This window comes from Arachis stenosperma, chromosome 4, assembly GCF_014773155.1.
Source record: "Arachis stenosperma cultivar V10309 chromosome 4, arast.V10309.gnm1.PFL2, whole genome shotgun sequence".
NCBI classification, from domain to species: domain Eukaryota; kingdom Viridiplantae; phylum Streptophyta; class Magnoliopsida; order Fabales; family Fabaceae; genus Arachis; species Arachis stenosperma.
Window position 1 is genome coordinate 89,658,125 of NC_080380.1, and position 23,036 is coordinate 89,681,160.

Below are 23,036 nucleotides of genomic sequence, written 5' to 3' on the forward strand. Positions count from 1 at the left end.
ATATGATATAAAGATAAGAAAAAGATTTTGAAAAAAGTAATTTTTAAATTTTCGAAAATAAGAAAAAAAATGGAAAAGATATGATTTTTGAAAAAGATTTTGAAAAGGTAAGATTTTTTTTTTTAAATTGAAAATTTGACTTGACTTGTAAGAAACAACTAATTTTGAAAAATTTTGACTAAGTCAATTCAAATTTTCGAAAATTATGAGAAAAATAAGGAAAAGATTTTTTTTTTATTTTTGAATTTTTAATTATGAGAGAGAAAAACAACAAAAATACTCAATGCATGAAATTTTTAGATCAAAACAATGGATGCATGCAAGAATGCTATGAATGTCAAGATGAACACCAAGAACACTTTGAAGATCATGATGAACATCAAGAACATAATTTTGAAAAATTTTTGATGCAAAGAAAACATGCAAGACACCAAACTTAGAAATCTTTAATGCATGGACTCTAACAAACAAAAAATGCATATGAAAAATAACAAACAACACAAAACAAGAAAACATCAAGATCAAACAAGAGGACTTATCAAGAACAACTTGAAGATCATGAAGAACACTATGAATGCATGGGATTTTCGAAAAATGCAAGAAAAATTTTTAAAAGCATGCAATTGACACCAAACTTAAAAATTGACTCAAGACTCAAACAAGAAACACAAAATATTTTTAGTTTTTATGATTTTTTAATTTTTTTGTATTTTTATTAATTTTTTCGAAAATAATGTTAGGAAAAACGAAAAATAAAAGAAAAATTTTGAAAAAGATTTTTGAAAAGAAAATTACCTAATCTGAGCAACAAGATGAACCGTTAGTTGTCCATACTCGAACAATCCCCGGCAACGGCGCCAAAAACTTGGTGCACGAAATTGTGATTCCTTTATTATTCCATTTTGCAAAATTCATTGCTTTTCATTCCCTGGCAATGGCGCCAAAAACAGGATGCCAATACCATGGTTTCTATATAATGTTTCACAACTTTGCACAGCTAACCAGCAAGTGCACTGGGTCATCCAAGTAATACCTTACGTGAGTAAGGGTCGATCCCACGGAGATTGTTGGTATGAAGCAAGCTATGGTCACCTTGTAAATCTCAGTTAGGCAGATTAAACCAATTGATTATGGATTTTCTAAAATAAATAATAAACAAAAAATAAAAAGGGATAGAAATACTTATGTAAATCAATAGTGGAAATTTCAGATAGGCGTATGGAGATGCTGTGCTCCTCTTGAATCTCTACTTTCTTATTACATTCATCCAATTCTTCTTACTCCTTTCCATGGCAAACTGTATGTAGGGCATCACCATCATCAATGGCTACTTTTAATCCTCTCGGGAAAATGGTCCTATGCGCTGTCACTGCACGGCTAATCGTCTGGAGGCATCACCCTTGGTTGATAGCTACATCCCATCCTCTCAGTGAAAATGGTCCAAATGCTCTGTCACAGCACGGCTAATCATCTGTCGGTTCTCAATCAGGTTGGAATAGAATCCATTGATTCTTTTGCGTTTGTCATCACGCCCAGCCTTCAGGAGTTTGAAGCTCGTCACAGTCATTCAATACCGGAATCCTACTCGGAATACCAAAGACAAGGTTAGACTTTCCGGATTCCCGGGATCCTACTCGGAATACCACAGACAAGGTTAGACCTTCCGGATCCCCATGAATGCCGCCATCTATCTAGCTTATACCACAAAGATTCTGTTGGGGAATCTAAGAGATATGCGTCCGGCCTAGAGTAGAACGGAAGTGGTTGTCAATCACGCACGTTCATAGGTGAGAATGATGATGAGTGTCACGGATCATCACATTCATCAAAGTTAAGTGTAACGTATATCTTGGAATAAGAATAAAAGAGAATTGAATAGAAAGTAATAATAATTGTATTGAAACTTGAGGTACAGCAGAGCTCCACACCCTTAATCTATGGTGTGCAGAAACTCCACCGTTGAAAATACATAAGTGAAAGGTTCAAGCATGGCCGAATGGCCAGCCCCCATGATCTGAGAACTATGCGCCCCCAGATGTTCTTTAGATCTAAAGTGATCAAAAAGATGTCTAATACATTAGTTAAATGTCCTATATATACTAGACTAGCTACTAGGGTTTACATGAGTAAGTAATTGATGCATAAATCCACTTCCGGGGCCCACTTGGTGTATGCTTGGGCTGAGTTTGATCTATCCACGAGCTGAGGCATTTATTGGAGTTGAACTCCAAGTTATGACGTGTTTTGGGCGTTCAACTCCGAATCATGACGTATTTCTGGCGTTTAACTCCAGACAACAGCATGTACTTGGCGTTCAACGCCAAGTTACGTCATCAATTTCCGAATAAAGTATGGACTATTATATATTGCTGGAAAGCTCTGGATGTCTACTTTCCAACGCCGTTGAGAGCGCCCCATTTGGAGTTCTGTAGCTCCAGAAAATCTATTTCGAGTGCAGGGAGGTCAGATTCCAACAGCATCAGCAGTCCTTTTGTCAGCCTTTTTCAGAGTTTTGCTCAAGTCCCTCAATTTCAGCCAGAAATTACCTGAAATCACAGAAAAACACACAAACTCATAGTAAAGTCCAGAAATGTGAATTTAACATAAAAACTAATGAAAACATCCCTAAAAGTAGCTTGAACTTACTAAAAACTACCTAAAAACAATGCCAAAAAGTGTATAAATTATCCGCTCATCATCCCTCAATTTCAGCCAGAAAATACCTGAAATCACAGAAAAACACACAAACTCATAGTAAAGTCCAAAAATGTGAATTTTGCATAAAAACTAATAAAAACATCCATAAAAGTAGCTAGATCCTACTAAAAACTACCTAAAAATAATACCGAAAAGCGTATAAATTATCCGCTCATCAATGGCCACCAAGAAGGGTAAAGAGAAAGACTCTACAACGAGCACCAGCTAAGAAACCACAACCCCCGCCCACCTGCACATCTTTGCATGCACCGAGGACAGTGTAATCTTTAAGTGTGGGGAGGTCGATATCGATCTCCGTGGGTTAGTACCTTCTTGTCTCAACACTAATGTTTAAATTAGTTGTTGCATTTGCATGTTTGTTTGATTTTGTGCATATTTTACCACTTGGTTGAAGTAATATTTTCTTTTTCAAGAAAACTTTCTATAGCATTTCACTAATTTGAATTAAACTTTTCGAAAAACTTGTTCGAAAAAATATTATATTGGAACATGATTTAGAGCTCGAACACACAAAACAAGTGAGATTTTGAGCCTATTTGATTGGTTGTATTTTATCAACCAATATATTTTATTTTTGTGTGTTTTTCTCTCTAAAATTGTGATATTTGTCTTGCTTAATTCTATATTTCCATTGTTTGATGTATGCATGCACTTATATGATTGAGGCCTTTGTTTCACTGAGCCTACATACCCATACGGCCTTACCCTTCATTACCCTTTGCAAACCAATGTTGAGCCTATTTTATCCCTTTGTTCGTTACTTTAGCATATCATTAACTCTAAGCAAAAAATAATAATGTCCCTAATTTGAATCCTTGGTTAACTTAGACTAGTGAAAGTGCTCACGAATCAAGTGTGGAGAAATTGGGATTGAAAATATCTGGTTTGAGAATTGGGTGTTGTATACTCTTGAGAAAATGTGAACAAGAATGTTAAGAACATGTTTATGCATTCAATACCTTAATCACATGCATTGAAAAAAATATTTATTAAGAAAAGAAAAATAGAAAAAAAAGAGAGAAAAAGAAAAGAAAAAAAGTAAATAAATAAAAAGGGGACAAAATGCCCCAAGTTAAGTAATAATATCAATGCATATGAGTTGAACTTAAATTTGGGATGCATGAATGTGTGGTAAACATAGTTAATGGACAGTTAGATCTTGCATTGTAATTATATGGATTGTCCTAAGTTAGGTGAGAAGAGTTTAGGTTAATTAAGGATTCAGATTTCAGTCCACTTGACCAAATACAATCCTACCCTGACCTTGACCCCATCACAACCCTTAAAAGACCTCTTGATATGTGTATCTGTGCATTAATTCTTTGTTGATTGGTAGAAGAAAAGCAAGCCTTAGAAAGCAAGGTTAGTAGAGAATTGAGAGATCGAACCTTAAACACCTGAGCGATTAGAGTGCATACACTTCTAATGAGGGTTCGATGCTCGATTCTTTGTTCCCTGCCTTCATGAGCTATTTTCTTCTTGCAAGTTATTTGTACTTTATTTTGTGATTTGAATTAGTGAAATCTAGTTCATATTTGTTCTTGAAAGATTTATTTATTTTTTCACCAAGTAGGTAGAATTATTTTAGCATGTAGTTGCATTCACATTCATAGGTTGCATTGCATGAATCTTGCTTTTTCCTACTCATTTATTTTATCTCCTTAAGCTAAGCATGAGGACATGCTAATGTTTATGTGTGGGGAGGTTGATAAACCATTATTTTATGATTCATATTGTGTTTAATTGAGTGGTTTTTATCAAGTCTTTACCCACTTATTCATATGATTAGCATGTATTTACAATTCCTTCCTAAATTGTTCTATGATTGAAAACTTGCTTCCTAAAGATCTTTTAATTGTATATTTTTATTCTCCTTTATACCATTTGATGTCGTGACCTGTGTGTTAAGTGTTTCAGGCTTCATATGGCAGGAATGGCTTAGAGAATAGAGAGGAAGCTTGCAAAAAGGGAAGGAGCACAAGAAATAAAGGAGACAACCAGCGGACAGCGACGTGCACGCATGGCTGACGCGTGCGCGCGATTTGGACAAAATCACAATAACGCGTACGCGTGCTTGATGCGTACGCGTGGATTGGAGTTCGCGCAAACGACGTGAGCGCGTGCCTGACACGCACGCGTGGAGAAGAAAATCGCTGAATGACGCGTACGCGTGACATACGCGATCTGCAGAAATTACAGAATACGCTGGAGACAGTTTCGAGCCGCATTTTGACCCAGAGTTCGGCCCAGAAACATAGATTAAAGTCAAGGAACATGCCGAGACTCAACATAGCAGATCATACACACAATTTTAGGTTTAGATGTAGTTTTTAGAGAGAGAGGTTCTCTCCTCTCTCTTAGGATTTATGATTAGGATTTCATCTTTTCAATCACAGGTTCAATGTTCCTTTATTTCAATTTATCTTCTACTTTTATTTATTCTATTATTTTATTTTAGTTTGTTAATATTGACTTATGAACTTTTTCATGTTGGATCTAATTTTTTTTATTAATATTTGAGGTATTTCAGACATATAATTTTTATTTAGTTTCTTATATTCTTGGCTTTGGTTGATTAATTGGTAACTATTGAGTTGTCAAACTCATTGTGATTGATAACTGATATCTTTGCTGATTGATTTAGATTCCTATAACTCTCTTTCCTTAGGAATTGACTAGGACTTTAGGTGTTAATTTAATTTAACCACTTGATTTAGTGGGAGCAAAAATATAATTCTCATCACCATTGATAAGGATAACTAGGATAGGCATTCTAATTCTCATACCTTGCCAAGAGTTTTCTAGTTATTAATTTATTAATTCTTGCAATTTATTTCTCTTGTTCAAACCTTTTTAAAAACACAAAAATATTGTTTTCCATAACCAATAATGAATCATACTTCCCTGCAATTCCTTGAGAAGACGACCCGATGTTTGAATACTTCGGTTTATAAATTTTATTGGGTTTGTTACTTGTGACAACTAAACGTTTGTACAAAAGGATTTTCTGTTGGTTTAGAAGCTATACTTATAACGCGATCATATTTTTATATTTCTTTACCGATAGAAAATCCGATCGTCAAGCATTACACACCACATGTACAAATGTGATACGGTCACGTTGTTTTGTGCCTTATTTTATTTACAGTGTAAACGAAATACGTATAGTAGTAATTCGTTTCACTATAAACGAAATAGGACATAGGATACATTGGTAAAAAAAGGCTACGAATTGTCTATTTCGATAAATAAAATATTTATTTTATTTATTTAAAAAAATCTCCAGCCTTTTGGTTTATGGCAAAAGAGATACACAGAATAAAAGGGAGATTTTTTTATTTAAATTAAATAAATATAAAATTTACGAAAATACATAAAGTATAACGTAATTACATAAATATATAATTGGTCACATCTCAGTTATTGAGGAGATTCCAAAAATTAAACACATTTCGGATATTAAGACCTCAATCTGTGTAAGAAAAGTTAAATGGGTACTAAGTACCTGAGATATATGCAAAAATAAAATATGAGTTCTAGGAGAGGGAAAGAACAATAAAGATAAAGAAATAGAATGGATAAAAGAGGAAGAAATATACAAAAGAGAAGAGAGAAAAAGGAGAGATCTCATTAATTTCAGATAAAAAAATTTTAATTCAATTACAATAAAAAATATCTTATAAAACTAGTAATATAGAAAAATTATCCCGTATACGTGTACGACAATAAAATATGATGTTACTTAAAACGGGTAAGTTGTGAGTTGCAATTTATCTTAAAGTGAGGTATGAAATTACTAAAATCACCTCTAAAGAAGCATTGAAAAGTTAAATTTGAGTAGTTGAATTAAAACTTGGAAGCCATTACAATAATAATATAATGTGACTAAGAAAGGTTACTGTTTTTAAATATGCTGAGCAATTTCTCCCTAATTGTAATATGAAATTTTGAAATATCTTATTGTCGTCATGAATTTTTTTTTTTATTTGATGGGTTTTTATCATCTATTTACGAATCAATTTTTTTTACATTTATTTATTTAAATATAAATATATCTTTTTTAATTTAACTGCATGTCTTTCACCCAAAAATAATTAATAATATTTTAATGAATATTAATGTCTTTCTTAATTTAATGTTTTATTAATTTTTAATAAATATTTTTTATTAATAATATTAACAATGTAAAATTCATTATTAATAATATGACTATAATTTAATCTATTATGTGTTAAACAATTTATTGTAATTATTATATGTATCATTCAACGAATGAATTAATATAATAATATTTTTGTAAAGATAAATATTTTATAATGTCATATAAATTATTCTTAAGTGTAAAATTATTAAAAAAAGATATTAATAATACAAATCTCTCCATATATATAAATAATTTTGTTGAACAAAAATTAATATATCTTATTTATTAAATTATATATATAAAGAGATATAAACATTAACTTGATTCATAACAATAACTATTTATGGTTATAATTATCATATATTGTCAATAGAATATTTTTACGAAAAATCCAGTATTAGAATTTCCTTTGATGTGTAAATATATATTATGGTAATTAACAAAATATTTACTATTAATTTTTGAGCACCTAAATCCTTGGGGTTTAGTAAAATAGGTATCGAGTATAATTTAAGTTTTTGTTAGTCAATAAAAGTTCATTAACTATCAACAATAAATGTTAGTCTTAGAATTATAATAACTAACTTAAATCGATTGAGTGATTAACTCAAAAAAAAATATAGGGTATCAATATACTATCTGTCAATTTATTATCAATAATAATTAATTATTATATTTTAAATATATGTATAAAGAGACACATCTAGAAAATACATTTATAAAGACACTTTCATTAGACATAGCCATAAAAAAACATTTTTATTAGACACATTTATAAAGACACTTCTATTAAACACAGTCATAAACAAGAGTTGGTAGAAGTTAACAAAAATATTGTTGGTAATATAGCGAGATTGTTAACTCAATCATCTACTTAAATAAGTATTGATGATTCGAATTCTGTCTTAAAATTCGCTTAACTAAAAAATTTATCGAACAAGGCATTAATAGCAAATTTGGGCCTCGCTATGATAGTATTTTTGTATGATCGGATGACAACATGTTTTTAATTCTAATAATTACAGTCTCTCAAGTATTATATCTAATCTGTTATAAAGAAATCATTATAAATGATTTTATTACTTTTGATACATGTTATCAATATGTGATAATTGTTTTGTTATTTTCTTTTCTAATAATCTTAGATAAATTAGATGAAAAGAAGAATTAAAATCTTCTACTTATATTTTTTTTTTAAATCTAATTCTATTTATAGGTATAAATTGAAATTTTGTATCTTAAATCATTTAAATTTATTTTTAAGATCACTTAAAGCATGCAAATTCTTTCGGTTATATATATATATATATATATATATATATATATATATATAAAGATTTTTCTATAAAACAATTTTAAATTTTTTCTAATTTTATTTTTTCGTATCAATTAAGCAAACACAATAATAAAATCTCATCTTATTTTATTAAATATTTTTTCTCTATCTAAAATCTTTGAATAAATCATAAATATATGATGTTAAAAATTAAAATTGATTAGATATAGACATCATATCTTTAATTTTTATTTTTTTTAAATTACATATTTTAATACTTAAGGGACCAAAATAAATTTAAAATAGTATACACAAGGATTACCAATTTTATACAAGTTATACGAATTTACTGAATTTACTTAAACTGATTCGAATTTATTCAAATTTAAGTTATTAAGTTTACTTGTTTTATTTATTTAAATTCATAAATTTGTAAATAAGTATTTAAGAATTAACTTGAGAGTTTAACAACTTTATTTTCTATAATCTTTATTTATACACACGCGTGTATACACATATATAAATTATAATACATAAAAGAAAATTAGCAAATCAACAAATTCTATATAGAAAGAATATTCTTTAATTATTAACTTTAAATACATACTTTAATTAAAATAGATCCGTTATTCATAAAAAGAAAAAAAATATGCTAAAAATAAAAATAAAAAACATGTATTAAACACATGATATATATTGGAAATAGTTTTAATAAGCTTATGAAAATGTTTTAATAATAAATAAAAGTTATAAGAAAGGGCTAAGATTTGTAAGATAAAATGGATGACTCAATTAATTTAATTTTAAAAGGTAAAATAATCAATTTAAGCTATTTGATGTAATGTTTGAGAAATGTCTCAATTGAAAATAAGAAATAAAAAAAAGGGCAATTTACCCAAATAAATAAATTTGGTGAAAGCTTTACTCAAATACACAAAACAGATATCCCTTATGTGATTGTGCATTTTACACTTCTATGTAAACCGTGGTAAGCTACCACGGTTTCTGATTATAACATAAACCGTGGCAAGCTACCATGGATTACGCTGTTTGTGGTTTGTGTGTAAACCGTGGCAAACTCCCACGGTTTACGAAGAGAGAAAGATAAGCATAAACTGTGGCAAGTTCCCACGGTTTATGAAGATTGCGACGTGAACGTAAACCGCTATGGGTTACCACGGTTTATTGAGATGCGGCGGATTATCGTGTTCCTCGACATAGAGGCAGACGACAGACAGGGAGGGACGGCCGTGGAGGGGCTCGAGGTAGAGTACCTTCCGTTGATGATCAGGGCACTCAGCATGGTGTTGGTGAGGATGTAGTTGGTTCAGCCTCAGCTATGGATCAGCCGACCTACGATGTGGGTAGTAGCTCTCAGCTCTTTGGGAATGTCGCCCCACATGCGTTTGCTGGGTATACCACCGCGGCTGTTGGGATGGACATCGATGATCCTGTTACTGAGTCAGAGTTCTATAGGAATATAGCAGACATGCTCATGGATGATGATGGGACCCATTATAGGCCACAGATGCCTGACGACCAGTCCCAGTTTGCTGATCCGCAGCCACAGACTGACGATGTTCTTCCTCAGTTGGCCGTTGACCTCAACGAGCCTGCAGCATCTCCGACTGACCCATGGATCCCATTAGGAGGGACCCCAGCCTCAGCATTCAGCGGCGTTCCCGCACAGCCATCAGGACCAGCGGCAGAGCAGAGACCTAGGAGAGTGAGGCGTCCTCCATTGTGTGGCACCGGAGGTCACCTGCTCGGTCAGTTCGACGATGATGACAGTGACACCATTGAGGATTCTGATTAGTTATGTCATATTGTCATGTCCGGTAGGAACTATGTTAGTTTATGTTCTTCGCATGCTATTTAGCCTTATGTATTTCAGACTTCTGTAATTTATTATTTGCCATGTATTTGATAGTTAAAAAGGTTTGAGAATTGTCTAATATGTTATCTGCTATGTATTTGATAGTTTAAGCGGTTTGAGCTTCTATTATATACATGTATTCTGTCACAATTATCATGCGCAGTCTAAATGATACCACATTGATGCAATCAAACATCTAAAAATAAATGGTTTAGGATTAAAATTCCCCCTTCATAAACCGTGGGAGCTTGCCACGGTTTATGCTTATCTTTCTCTCTTCGTAAACCGTGGGAGCTTGCCACGGTTTACACACAAACCCAAAACATCATAATCCGTGGTAGCTTGCCACTGTTTATGTTATAATCAGAAACCGTGGTAGCTTACCACGGTTTACATAGAAGTGTTAAATGCACAATCACGTAAGGGATATCTATTTTGTGTATTTGAGTAAAGCTTTCAACAAATTTATTTATTTGGGTAAATTACCTTAAAAAAAATACATTTAACATAGGAATACAATTTTTTGTAATGAGAACCGAAATGATTTTTTCTTTCTTTCGATTTTATTTAGTTAGATTCAGTTTGTGATCTTTCAAGTATACAGAAATGAAATATTTAAGTAAATTATTTACCTTTTTCATACATAAAGTTACAAAATATGACTAAAGTTTAAAATATATATATTGTTATTGAGGTAATGACCAAATCAGTACTCGAAAGATTTAAACGCTGACATTTTGGTACTTCACTATTGTTATTGATAAATTAGTCCTTAAAAGATTTTAAAATTTGACAAGCGTACCCACGAGTTCGCCAGAGCACATCTCCGGCAAGCACAGTGCTGACATGGCCACTACATTTTGATGACATGGCGAACACCCCCCTCACCCTACTTCTTCCTTTCTTTACACTCCCCCCTTCCCCTTCCTGAATGCACTCTCCTCCTTCCCCAACCCTAATCCTTCCCTCCCCCTCCCTAACCCTAATCCCCCATCCCCAATGCACTTCCCCCCTCCTCAATCCAAAATCCCCCTTTCTGAACCCTAATCCCCTTCTCTTGCTCCTTTGAATTCTAATCCCTTTTTCAACACAGTGTCTCACACTCTCAACTTACTCTCCCTCAAAATAGCAGTGGAGCTCAACCTTCTCAGTCTTACAGAGCCAGTGTCATCGACGCCGCACTGTTGCCATCTTGTCGTCGGGTCTTCTACGTCCGCTAGTGTCGTCTATCTCCTTCGTGGTATTGCGTTATATGTGCGCCTTCACCGCTGTCGCCTTCAATGCTTGTATCTGCTTGCTGCTAGCCCCCAGTCGCTGCCATGCCTCCTCTGTCTAGGTTCCATCTTGGCTCCATCGTGTCGTGCCCCCTCTGTGTCTGGTGTTCTTCTTCTATTCTTGCTTTGGTGGTGTTGTATTAAGTTTTATTTTATTTTATTTTATTTTATTTTGATTATTGTATATGAATTTGTTTGTTTTCTCTGAGTTTTATTGTTATTAATTTTTTTGAATGATAATTTAACCAAAAAATTTGGGACAATTCATGATTTAGAAAAACTCTGTTGATGTTGAGGTTATTGTTGCTGTGAATGGTGGTGTTGAGGGAGGGAGAGGGTTGTGTGCGCTGGGAAAGGGGGAGTGGTGGAGATTATTGTTGCTGTTGATATTAAGGCTATTGTTACTGCGAGTGGTGGGGTTGAGGGAGGGAGGGGTAGTGTGCGTTGGAGAGGGAGAGTGGTGGAGGTTGTTGTTGTTGTTGATGTTAAAGTTATTGCTGTGAATGGTGGTGTTGAGAGAGAAAGGGGAAGCGTACGTTGGGGAGGGGGTTGTGGTATGGCGGGGACTACGATGGGGGAGAAATGTGCGTTGGGTATGGAGGCTGCGACAGGGAGGGAGAGGGAAGGGGAGGGAGTGTGCCTTGGGGAGGAAACTTTGGGGGTGGTTTGTCAAGTCACCAAAATACGGTGGCCACATCAGCATTGTGCTTGGCGGAAATTTGCTCCGGCAAGCTCGGGGGCACGCTTGTCAAATTTTAAAATCTTTTAAGGACCATTTTGTTAATAACAATAGTGAGGTACCAAAATGTCAGCGTTTGAATCTTTCGGGTACTGATTTGGTTATTACCTCTATTGTTATTTTGTTAATGAAATATGAAAATTATATATAAAATAATAAATTTTAAAATTTTACACATTAAATAAATTTAGATAAAATAAAAAATAAACCAAAATTAAGAATTTTAATATTATTTTGTATATTTTTTAATAAACTTTCAATCTCATAAAGTCCATTATAACACATGCATTTAAAAGGTTAATTTAAAAAAAAATAAAAAATTAAAAAGAGTACCGTAACAATTAGATTCTCAAAAATGTTAATCTTGAATTAATTAATTTTCAAAAGAAAAAAGTATTAATTAGATCCTATAAGATAACAAATGGTGGTTATATATGTCATTTTATCAATAAATAATACAAAATGAAATAGAATTGTCCATGTATTTCGTTATTAATAGTGTATATCTAGTTACTTTTTTTAGTAAAACATAACTATTATATAAGCATGAAAACGATATAATTGTGGACAATGAAATATTTATTATCTTTTGAGTTTTTATATATTTTTTTATCAACTCATGTCTATTTATTACAAATTTTATTAAAATAAGTAAAATTTCGTTTTAAAATTATTATGATTATATCTTTTATAGATAGATACATCAGAATAATTAATAGTATATATAAATATCACCATTAAATTTTAATTGATGAATTAATAGAAGAATATAATATGTCTACTATTTACTATCCTAAAAAACTAAATTAATATTTTAAAAAAATTAATTAATCTAAAATCAAAATATTAGAAATTAATTGTCCCTTCACTCCATTAAAAACAAAATCCCACTATGAACTAACTTCAGTTGAGGACCGGAAAAAAAAATAGCTTTTATTTGTTGTGAGAGAAAACATGGTTTGACAGTTGAGAGATGTCATTGTATACGATGCAACAATTTAAGTTGGTTAGATTGGACATTTTCATCCATTCCAAACTGAAAAAGGGAAGAATCTGTTGGAGATTTTTTGTGGACTTTCTATGAGTAATGTACACAGTATTTTTATTTAATGAATCTTGACCACATGTATTATTTAATATAAATCTCGATGGTTATAAAAGTTAAAATATCATATTTCAAGCAAGTACAATATCATATGTGAACATCTTCCAGTAATATATATTATAATAGATACATTATATATTCATAGTTAACTCAAATATGGATTAGTTTGTGAGAAGTTTAGTGGGAAAAGCTCTAAAACCTCAGGACTTGGGATCGGTGAAGGAGAGGGTGTGTAAACATATGCCTCACATTGTGGACGTTAGGGAGATCGGGGCGTCTAAAGTGTTGTTAACCTTTGATACTGTGGAGCATGCTGGCGAAGCATTTACTTTCAAAATGGATACCTTGTTGCACTACTTCAATAGGATCGGGCATTGGAAGGAATCAGAATGGTGTATCACTCGAAGAGTGTGGTTGGAGTGCTACGGAATCCTTCTACATGCATGGTCGCCGGACACGTTTAAAAAAATAGGAGGACAGTGGGGAGACGTGCTTCAGTGTGATGTAATGACAGGTAAAGGATCATCGTTTACAGCTGGAAGGCTTCAAGTTGAGACAGAAGTGTTTGATGAAATTCGAGAATGGATGCAAATTGCTATTGGGAATAATGTCTTTGGGGTTTTTGTGAAGGAGGTGGGTGCCTAGGGGGGTGGTGAGGACAGTGAGAAGGGGAGTCTCAGGGTCTGTGCTGAGAATATAGTTTTAGAAGCCCCTGACAATGTCTAGGAAAAGGTGGCGGCGCAGTAGGATCCTGCGGCGGAACTGATCGACGGGAGAGCTACGGTGGATGTACATGAGGAGGACAGAATAGTAATTAGAGAGGTGATTTTGAATGATGTTAACGTTGATTATTTGAATTTCAAAAAGGATATTCATGTACCAGATTCAGTTAGTGGTACCAAGGACGATGGGGATGCGGTTGCTAAGGGATTTGAGGGGATTAATGAGAGGGAGTCAGAAAGATCGGTCACACAGGTTTGTGGTACTGGGAGAGGGGGGTTCCTATAGCGTGTGCTAGACCGTATGGGATGTACTATGTGGATCCGGTGGGCCACCAGGCTGGGAGGTGTGAGGAGCACGTGTTGGGCTTGCCTTCATTTGGCCCAATAGCTATTCAGGGTGGAATTGGGCTGCGGGACGTGTATGGTGAGTGCTGGGTGATTGGGGCAGAGGCTGGGCTGGAGATTGGGGCAGAGGAGGAGCTGGGCCAGAGTTGGAGGCTGGATGCAAGGGCTTTTGGACCGTTTCCCTTTGGAGGCACGGGCGGATCGGGTGATCCGAAACTCCGCAAGGCTTTTTGTGCTTTGAGTGCAGCGGTGCCCCTGCATGGTGTGCGAGGCTAGCCAGGGTACCTTGAGGAGGTCACTGCCGAGCCGGGAGGGGTGCTACTCAGTGCTTGGACGTCACTGGCGGATGAGACCCAGTACTTGGAGGAGGATGTGGAGGGGGTAGAACCGCGTGCGGGGGAGGCTGTTGAGTGCGATAGGGGGAGAGGGTCGCAGGGGGGATGTCTGCCGGAGGGGCAGTACGGCGGCAGGAGCAAGAAACCCAGGAAGGGGGTCTTGCGGGCATGGTCGATTGTGATTGTGCCACAGGGTGCCTGAGACGGCAAACCGGGAAGGGGGACTTTGGAAGCAAACGGCAACACAGAGGGTGAGATTCAGGCTGTGGCTGACGGTGGTGATCTCGGGCGGGTAGGAGCAGGGGAGGAAACGGAAACCGGGGGTCAGGCAGAGGGTGATGAGTATAAGGAGACACAGGAAGAGCAGGTACAAGAAAATCAAGTAACCTGGGCACTGGCAGTGGAATCGGGTGCGGTTTTATATGATGAAGAAGTAGATATTATGGGGATTTCGCAAGCACAAAATGAAGAAATAGCGGCGAAGAGAAGAATGGCGAAGCAAAAAGAAAAGGCAAGAAGGAGTCGGCCGAAGAATAAAAACAAGGTGAGTAAAAATTTGTTTAAATGATTGTGAGCTGTTGGAACATTAGGGGGTTGAGGGGGGGGGACAGAAAATTGAGTATGGTGAAATCTTTGAAGAATAAATATAACTTGAACATATTAGAATTGATTGAAACAAAAAGGGAAGTACTTACTAAATATGATGTTGCACAGCTTTGGGGAATTAGTACTGCTGAGTGGGAATTTGTGGAGTCTGTAGGGACGGCTGGGGGTCTATTATTGATGTGGGATGATGGAGTGTTTAAAGTACATAATAGCTATAAAGGTGAGCAGTGGCTGTGCGTTGAAGGAGTGTTAACCAGGACTAACTTCCTCTGTGCTTTTTGTTTGGTGTACAGGGCGCATGGGAGGGATGCGAAGAAGGAGGTGTGGGAAGAACTAAGCTATATGGCGGGTTTGTGTCATGTTCCTTTCTATTTTTTAGGGGACTTTAATGAAATCTTACATGTTGAGGATCGAAAAAGGGGGACTAGCTTGCCAGCATCAGCGGAAGAGTTTAAGAGTTGGGTGCATGACATGCAGTTGATGGATTTGTCTCTTACTGATAGAAAGTATACATGGTTTAGGGGACGATCCTGTAGTTGGATTGATATGGTGCTGGTCAATATTGAATGGACTGAGAGGTTTCCGGATATTCGGCTAAAAGGGGGCCCAAGGGGGTTGTCGGATCACTGCCCGCTGATATTGGAAGGTACAACATTAGGAGGGGGCCCTAGACCATTCAGAAGTCTGGATTCCTAGTTTACGCATGAGGAATTTCTGAGAATGGTGAAGAATGAATGGAAAAGCTTGGGAGAAGCCCAGTTCACATGTAAACTGAGGGCTTTAACAGTACCACTGCGGAAATGGCACAAGGATAACTTCAGGGACATGGATAAGAAACTCCTGCAGTTTGAGGAGGAGATCACAAGGTTGGACAGGTTGGTTAGTGATGGGATCTATGATGGTACAACATAGGCTAGAAGGAAGGCGCTGGTGAGATTTTGTGAAAAATGGTACATTAGGAAGGAAATTCACTGGAAACAGATGTCTCGGTCCAAGCATGCTGCCAACATGGATAAGAATACCAGATACTTTCATAGCATTGCCTCAGCCAGAAGACGGAATAACAGGATAGATGCCCTGATGATACATGAAAGACTTGTGCGTAATCAGGCGAGAATAAAAGGTGTAATTAGAGCGTTCTACAAGGATTTATATCGGCAGGAATATGTTCCGAGGATTGGGGTCAGGGATGGTTTGGTGAAGCGTATCCAGAGAGAGGAGGCTGAAGCACTAGAAGTGATGCCATCAGCAGAGGAAATCCGGGAGGCAGTGTGGGGCTGCGAATCTTCCAAGGTCCCAGGAAGTAATGGGTACAACATGAACTTCGTCAAGAAATGTTGGGAGGATATTGGACCGGAGTTCATTGAAGCAGTAATGGGGTTCTTTCAAAGTGTTAAGTTGCCAACGGATGTGAATGTAACATGGGTGACATTAGCCCCAAAGTTTGAAGGTGCAAAGGAGGTGAAGGACTTTCGGCCGATTAGCATGGTGGGGTGTGTGTATAAAGTAATTTCAAAGTTGTTAGTGAGAAGGATGCGAGGTGTCATGCCGGGGTTGGTCGGAAAGACTCAGATGGCATTTGTAAAGGGTAGGAAAATTCATGATGGCGCACTCAAAGCCTGCGAGACGGTTCATTGGCTGAAGACTCGGAAAAAGACAGCAGCTATTATCAAACTGGATTTTCAAAAAGCTTATGACAGAGTAAGATGGAGTTTTGTAGATGCTGTGCTTCAGAAAATGGGCTTTGGCCAAAGGTGGAGGAATTGGGTGAAAGAGTGTGTTACTATGGCTACTATGGCAGTCCTGGTAAATGGGTCACCATCCAAGCCATTCAAGATGGAGCGGGGACTACGACAAGGGGACCCACTTTCACCACTTCTGTTCGTGCTAGTTGTCGACGTTTTGCATAGGATGTTGGGGGAAGCTGTGAGGAATGGGCGCATTGCTCCACTGCTGGTAGGGGGAGATCATATTGAACTGTCACATTTACAATTTGCGGATGACACCATTTTGTTATGCCTGCCGGAGACCGAAACAATTGTAAACTATAAGAGGCTGTTGCGGTGCTTTGAGTTAATGTCTGGGTTGAGCATCAATTTTGATAAATCGAATATGATCTCGGTAAACTGTGAGCAGGGATGGATCGATCATGTGTGTCAACTACTGGGTTGCCAGCAAGCCGCTTTACCGGTTAGATACTTGGGGATTTCTCTAGGAGCGAATCTGCGCCTAGTGAAGACTTGGAAACCAATCATCGATAAGGTGGAACAGAAGCTTAGCTTATAGAAAGCGAAGGTGTTAAATAAATAAGGTAAGCTTGTTCTTATCAAATCGGTCTTGAATAGCCTTTCCATATACTACCTAAGCTTGTACAAGATGCCAAAGGCGGTGGCAGACAAGATCATTGCATTACAAAGAAAATTTATATGGTGCAAGGAGGACAGTAACTATGGTATTCCTTTGGTCAAGTGGGAGTTGGTCCAGACCCCAAAGAAAGTTGGGGGCTTGGGGTGGGTGATGCAGTGCTGAGGAATACAGCGCTCCTGTTTAAGTGGTGGTGGCAGTTTTCAAAGGAGGAGTGCCCGCTGTGGAAGAAGATTGTTTGTTCATGCAACAAGTTGAACCCGGATATAATGCTAACAACTCAGTCTTTACCAGTAAAAGGAGGGCCTTGGAAGGACATATGTCAGCTGAATATCAAAGAACCACGGGTTCGAGATAAAGTGGTCAGTGGCCTGGCAATGGAAGTAGGCAATGGTAGGAAAACCCGATTTTGGGAGGATAACTGAGGTCAGGATGGTGCTCTAAAAGTGAGTTTTCCAAGACTCTTCTCTATTTCAAGCCAACAAGGATTTTTCATTGGGGACTGCGGGTTTTGAAATGGGTTAGAATGGATATGGAATTTTCAATGGAGGAGGGAGTTGTTTCAATGGGAGCTGGAACTTCTCCGTCATCTCCATGAGATGTTACGTCCAGTGAAGCTGTCAGCTAGGCACGAGGACAATGTGATGTGGAAGTTTGACAATAAAGGTGTTTTTTCTACGAACTCCGTTATACAGGTCATACAATTGGAGATGTTGTCGGATGAGATCACGAGCTATAGCTTTACAAGTCCACTTTGGAAAGGTTTTGTACCTCTGAGAATTGAGCTTTTTGGGTGGTTTGTGCTAGTTGGTAGAGTTGACACCAAGGAGAGGTTAACTAAACTAGGAGTTAACATTCAGAGTGATAGCATTTGTGTACTGTGTACCAAGGAAATCGAATCGGCTGAGCATTTATTTCTTTGGTGTGAGGTAACATGATAGGTGTGGTGTAATTGGGTGCGGTCGTTTCATAGAGAGTGGGTAATTCTTGGAACCGTTAAAGATCTGTTTGAGAGTTGGCGTGGCATGCACAATAGACAACAAGGGCAAAAGATGTGGATGACAGCGTTCTTTGCAGTGATTTGGAACATTTGGTTGGAACGTAATGCACGGATCTTCAATAATAAAAGGGCAAGCATCGAGGGAATTCAAACAAGGACGGTGTTGAGTTACACAGAGTGGTATGGGTGTGATCCGGTGGGAGGCTGAGGGCAATGCTGGATTGCCAGGAGAGTGTTTTATTGTGGGTGTTGATCTGTATGTTTATTTTTTTCTATGTTTGCTCTACTCTACTTTAATGTGTTGAGCTTCCTTTATTTCAAAAAAATAATAATAAATATAGATGTTAATTTTTAAAACACTTAAAAGGTAAAAAAAAAAAACTTTTTTTATTTACATATTAGGAGAATAATGAGAGAGATGAGTAAGAATTCTAAATCATTTTTCTAATCAGAAATTTCAAGCTAATGATCCTCTGCGGTTAGAGGTTTAGGATTTAGAATGTTAAAGGTTTATGGAAGGCTCTGTAGTTAAGAGTTGCTTTGCTGGCTCCCAAAGAAGGAATTGAGAAAGCCAATAGTATGAGTTCTTGGTTTCAGTAGATGTCTCTGTAAAAGTGCACACTGGAACTCGATCAACGCGAGTCTGTGTAACAAACAACTTATGTTAGGTTATTCATGCACGACTGGAAACAAACTAATCAGTAATCACCTCTTAACTATTCTCATTTCTCTCGATCCAAGATTTTGTCCAATAAAAAATGTTTTTAATATTATTTTCAATTATATTAGTTCATAATTATAGTGTATTTGACTCTCACAGTAATAATCATTCATTTAGAATAAGATTGCAAAGGATTATTTAGTTTAAAACTTCAAATCTCTTTTAAATTTTACTATTTTTTCATCAGTTTGTACGTGTTCTGTCAAAAATGATATCTATTATTGGAAAGGAAGAGTCTAAAAGAATTTAACCGCCAAGTCCAAACTAGTTTTCAACTTCCATTCCATGTATTAAGTTTCAATCCGAAAAACGAAGGAACAGAGGAATGGTACTTCAAGTTCTAGAGCCTAACGGTGATAAAGTGACTAATCAAGTAATCATACTTTGAAATCAAATCATACGTGTACAGGTTTATGACTCATCGGTGCCATTTACATGTTCATCTTAACCTCTAAATTAGATTACCCAACTTTCAAATACCAATAAATTAATAACATCGGAGTAGGGCTTGGACGAAGGGACTTTCTTTTTACAAGGACAAAACATAAACAAATACTAAAGTACTAATCACCAAGACAAGAAGCATAATTGTTCCAGTTCCTGATCTTTAGAAGTAAAAGGGTTGTACTTGTACGTGCCCTTAATTAAATATCATGCTTTTACACAGCAGTTGAAGTAGCTGAGGAAGCTCCTCCTTGCCTGTAATTCAAACATAAACGCATAAGTCAGCCACCACAAATATGAAATAACAAAACAATACATGAAAGGATCTATTTTTTAATTTTATTTTATTTTTTTATTTCCAAGTTCCAACATTAGACGATGTAATATGATATGAGATATGACGAGGCGTCCAACGCCGACCACAGATTTTTCTATACTAGTTTGTTTATGACCACATATGAGTTGGAGATTATCTCCAACGACGCTACGACCCATACGCCATAAACAACCTGTCACTATTTTATGAGTCAACCAATGACGAACCAAGTTGCACCAAACAGTCATTGCATGTGCAGCAACTAGAACTGTGTCCTGCCTTGGTATGAATTATGATTGGATTTGTTTTTTAAGCGTAAAAGATAACTTTTATTAATTATTTTTAATTTTTAATAAAAAATGAAAATGTATAAGAAAAATATATGCAAAAAATAGTGTACATAATATACAATATTACTCTAAGAAAACCAGCTAATCATCTATTGGTCCCACAATATAATTCCCTATAATTAATAGTCCAACGTGTACTCTTCTTTTTATTTATCTACAATACTCCAGAGTTTCAGAGCATGCATTAATCAAGGAAGGCAATGGACGACAGGACAACAAGTGTTTGTTATTAACCAGTTGGCGCCGACCTTACTTGGCTTAGTTGTTATTTTCTTCCTTAATGCTATTGTAGTTTATTTATTCAACGTTTCGTATTTGTCTCCTTGCTAAAAGCATTTTCCCCCCACATTGTTCTTGACACCAAGTGATGTTTATCATTAAATTAAAAAAAATGGAGGATGAAGACCCCACAGTAACTAAAATTGGATATATTAATATGGTAGAGTTACAAAAACATATAGAGCGCCCGCCACGGATTTGTGTTAGTATATTCAATTTTCATATTCTCTTATCTTGAAATTGTTTGTGAATTGTGATGACCGCACTATCATTCTCAGTGAAGAACAGACCGAGAATTAAACAAGATTAGTTATTAGTGAATACTGAATTAAAATGAAATAAAGAAATTAAACAGGGCGAGAATCTTACCGTTGGAGAGTTTGTCTGGTGATAATGGGGGTGCTGGTGTACAGGCTCAGGCTCAGTGTGGCTTGCGTTTGTAGTGGTAGTGGTTGAAGCCACGAGCTCTTCTTCGTTTCCAAGACTTGCCCTTGAAAGATTTGTCTTGTTTTGTTTCCTCATTTCCCTGATTTTTGAGAAATCTAGTGAGTAGTCAGGCACTCCACCCTTTTGATCCCAGTCCCCAAATTGTGGCACTGATAACCAAGGAGCATTTTTCTACATTCACCACTTTTACAAGTTAGCTGCTTCTCAATTAAGAAAAAGTTTTAGGGTACAGAGAAGTGAAAAATAGTGTGGATTAGCATTTACCACAACCAGAGAGGAAAAAGAACGACTCAAATTTTGAAATATTATAATACCAAAATACAAACTGGTCAATTAATTAACGGATCGGACTGAAGTTCTAGAATGACGAGCACCGAGAACAATGGTGAGAGATCAGAGACAGAGTGCATGGCTAAATACTAACTAATTAATTAACCTACGAATCCCGCTAGGGAGCCAATAGTCCCTAAACGCGTGCTAATAACTACAATTAATGGAATCAACTTTGGTTGGTCAAATGGTACCCTTAGGTCTCTCCTATGCTTAAACAAGTAATATGAATTCGAATTTTGAATTGTATATACCACAACTCATTAGCTAAGACAAACTTTATATGAAATTTAGATTCATGATGTCTTAGAAATTGAACTGCCGAAATTGAGGGATATGGTGGGACAACAAAAAAACTAAGATTAATCTTCACAGAATAAAACTATGTTTGAAAATTCAGAACAAGACTCTGTTGAGTTGAGCTGCAGCCACATCAACTTTATTACACAAAAACCGACTCCGATACAAGAGACTGAATTCACCATATGGACACAGAAACATGAATTTTCCACTTTGATTAGTTTTCCATACCTCGTTTTCTTAGCAACCAAAAACAACAAAGTCTCAAGTTTGGAGAGAAAAAAGAGAGTGTGAGAATTAAGGTACCTCTTTACTTTGCTCCATGAAAGATTTCAGATATTTGCAGATCTTGTTAGAGTTAAGACCAACGAGCGAGAGGCTTTAGATTTTTCTAAACTTATGCTGCGATCATAGTCGTAGCTCTTAGCCATCTTGTTTTGGCGTTTCCATTTATATCTATCTATACTAATACTATTCTAAGTTTTATTACGAAAATGCCACTATTCTACGCGCTATGTTAGTTGCCTAGTTGGAGTAGGATACTACCCTAATATATCTTTTCCTGGCCATCTATTTTTGAAAATTTAAATTTATCTTCTTTTGTTATTTTTAATTTTTTATTAAATATATTAAAAAAAGAAAACTATTACTTTACCATACTTAGATTTAACGTGAGAATAATTACTCCATATAAGACAACAACCGTACATTATACACTTATCAAAAATAGAAATAAGTATTACTAGTTGCATGTATATTGCAACGACTCATTTAATTTTCTCTGTTTTTCACTTTTCCCTTTGCGTGTTAGTTGTTGCACTTGCACCCGCCATTTGCTTTCGGTTTTCTAGCTGTCTTTCTTGAGGCACAGCACAGACATATTCAACCACATTGGTCACTGATAGTGCCAACTGCCAACTAATTAATGACAATAGTATAGTCGCAACCATCACACAGTAAACTTTACATATCATATTCATTGATTATTAATTTTTCAAATGCCCATCATTTTTAACTTATACTGCTGATGTCAACTACTAATACGTTATTTTTTTTAAAAATTTATGTCCTAAATTCAAAATTACTTTTGTTCTTGTCCGAAAAAATGCTACTTGATGTATAGCTTGTCCAGTTTAATTTTGGTCAATAATATTTTGGTTGGATGATGTTCATATTCTGACCCATTATTTAGCCAAATCCAAATGAATAAAGTCTAATCTATAGATACACTACAAGAATTTAATAAATTAGCGACGAATTTTTGCGAGAAATATTTTTTGTTATTAACTTGTGAGAAATTAGTGACACACTAACGACAAAATTAATAAGCGGTCACAAAATACCC

The 23,036-nt window shown here is 35.8% G+C and overlaps 2 protein-coding genes across 2 annotated transcripts; one reads left to right on the top strand and one right to left on the bottom strand.

Annotated features, from left to right (window-relative positions):
* Positions 1 to 17,516: 17,516 nt before the first annotated feature.
* LOC130975187 (uncharacterized) lies at positions 17,517 to 18,609 on the top strand. The gene is made up of 4 exons (XM_057900012.1): positions 17,517 to 17,583; positions 17,625 to 17,897; positions 18,030 to 18,433; positions 18,541 to 18,609. Exons 1-4 carry the CDS (start codon positions 17,517 to 17,519, stop codon positions 18,607 to 18,609), a joined length of 813 nt encoding a protein of 270 aa, XP_057755995.1.
* A 970-nt stretch (positions 18,610 to 19,579) lies between these two features.
* On the bottom strand, positions 19,580 to 22,217 carry LOC130974623 (uncharacterized). Its single transcript, XM_057899484.1, has 3 exons — positions 21,998 to 22,217; positions 20,984 to 21,232; positions 19,580 to 19,924 (listed from the first exon to the last, which is right to left on the bottom strand). The coding sequence occupies exons 1-3, from the start codon at positions 22,013 to 22,015 to the stop codon at positions 19,877 to 19,879; spliced, it is 315 nt and encodes a 104-aa protein (XP_057755467.1). The 5' UTR covers positions 22,016 to 22,217; the 3' UTR covers positions 19,580 to 19,876.
* Between the last annotated feature and the right edge of the window lie 819 nt (positions 22,218 to 23,036).

Bases quoted from the DNA above. Each gene is read 5' to 3' on its own strand.
- LOC130975187 (XM_057900012.1), top strand. From the start codon at position 17,517: ATGCCAAAGGCGGTGGCAGACAAGATCATTGCATTACAAAGAAAATTT. The intron at 17,898-18,029 runs GTAGGAAAACCC...GAAATGGGTTAG, and splicing joins GGCAATGGAAGTAGGCAATG to AATGGATATGGAATTTTCAA. The intron at 18,434-18,540 runs GTAACATGATAG...CATGCACAATAG, and splicing joins ATTTATTTCTTTGGTGTGAG to ACAACAAGGGCAAAAGATGT.
- LOC130974623 (XM_057899484.1), bottom strand. The intron at 19,925-20,983 runs GTAAGATTCTCG...TTTGAATTACAG, and splicing joins ACCAGACAAACTCTCCAACG to GCAAGGAGGAGCTTCCTCAG.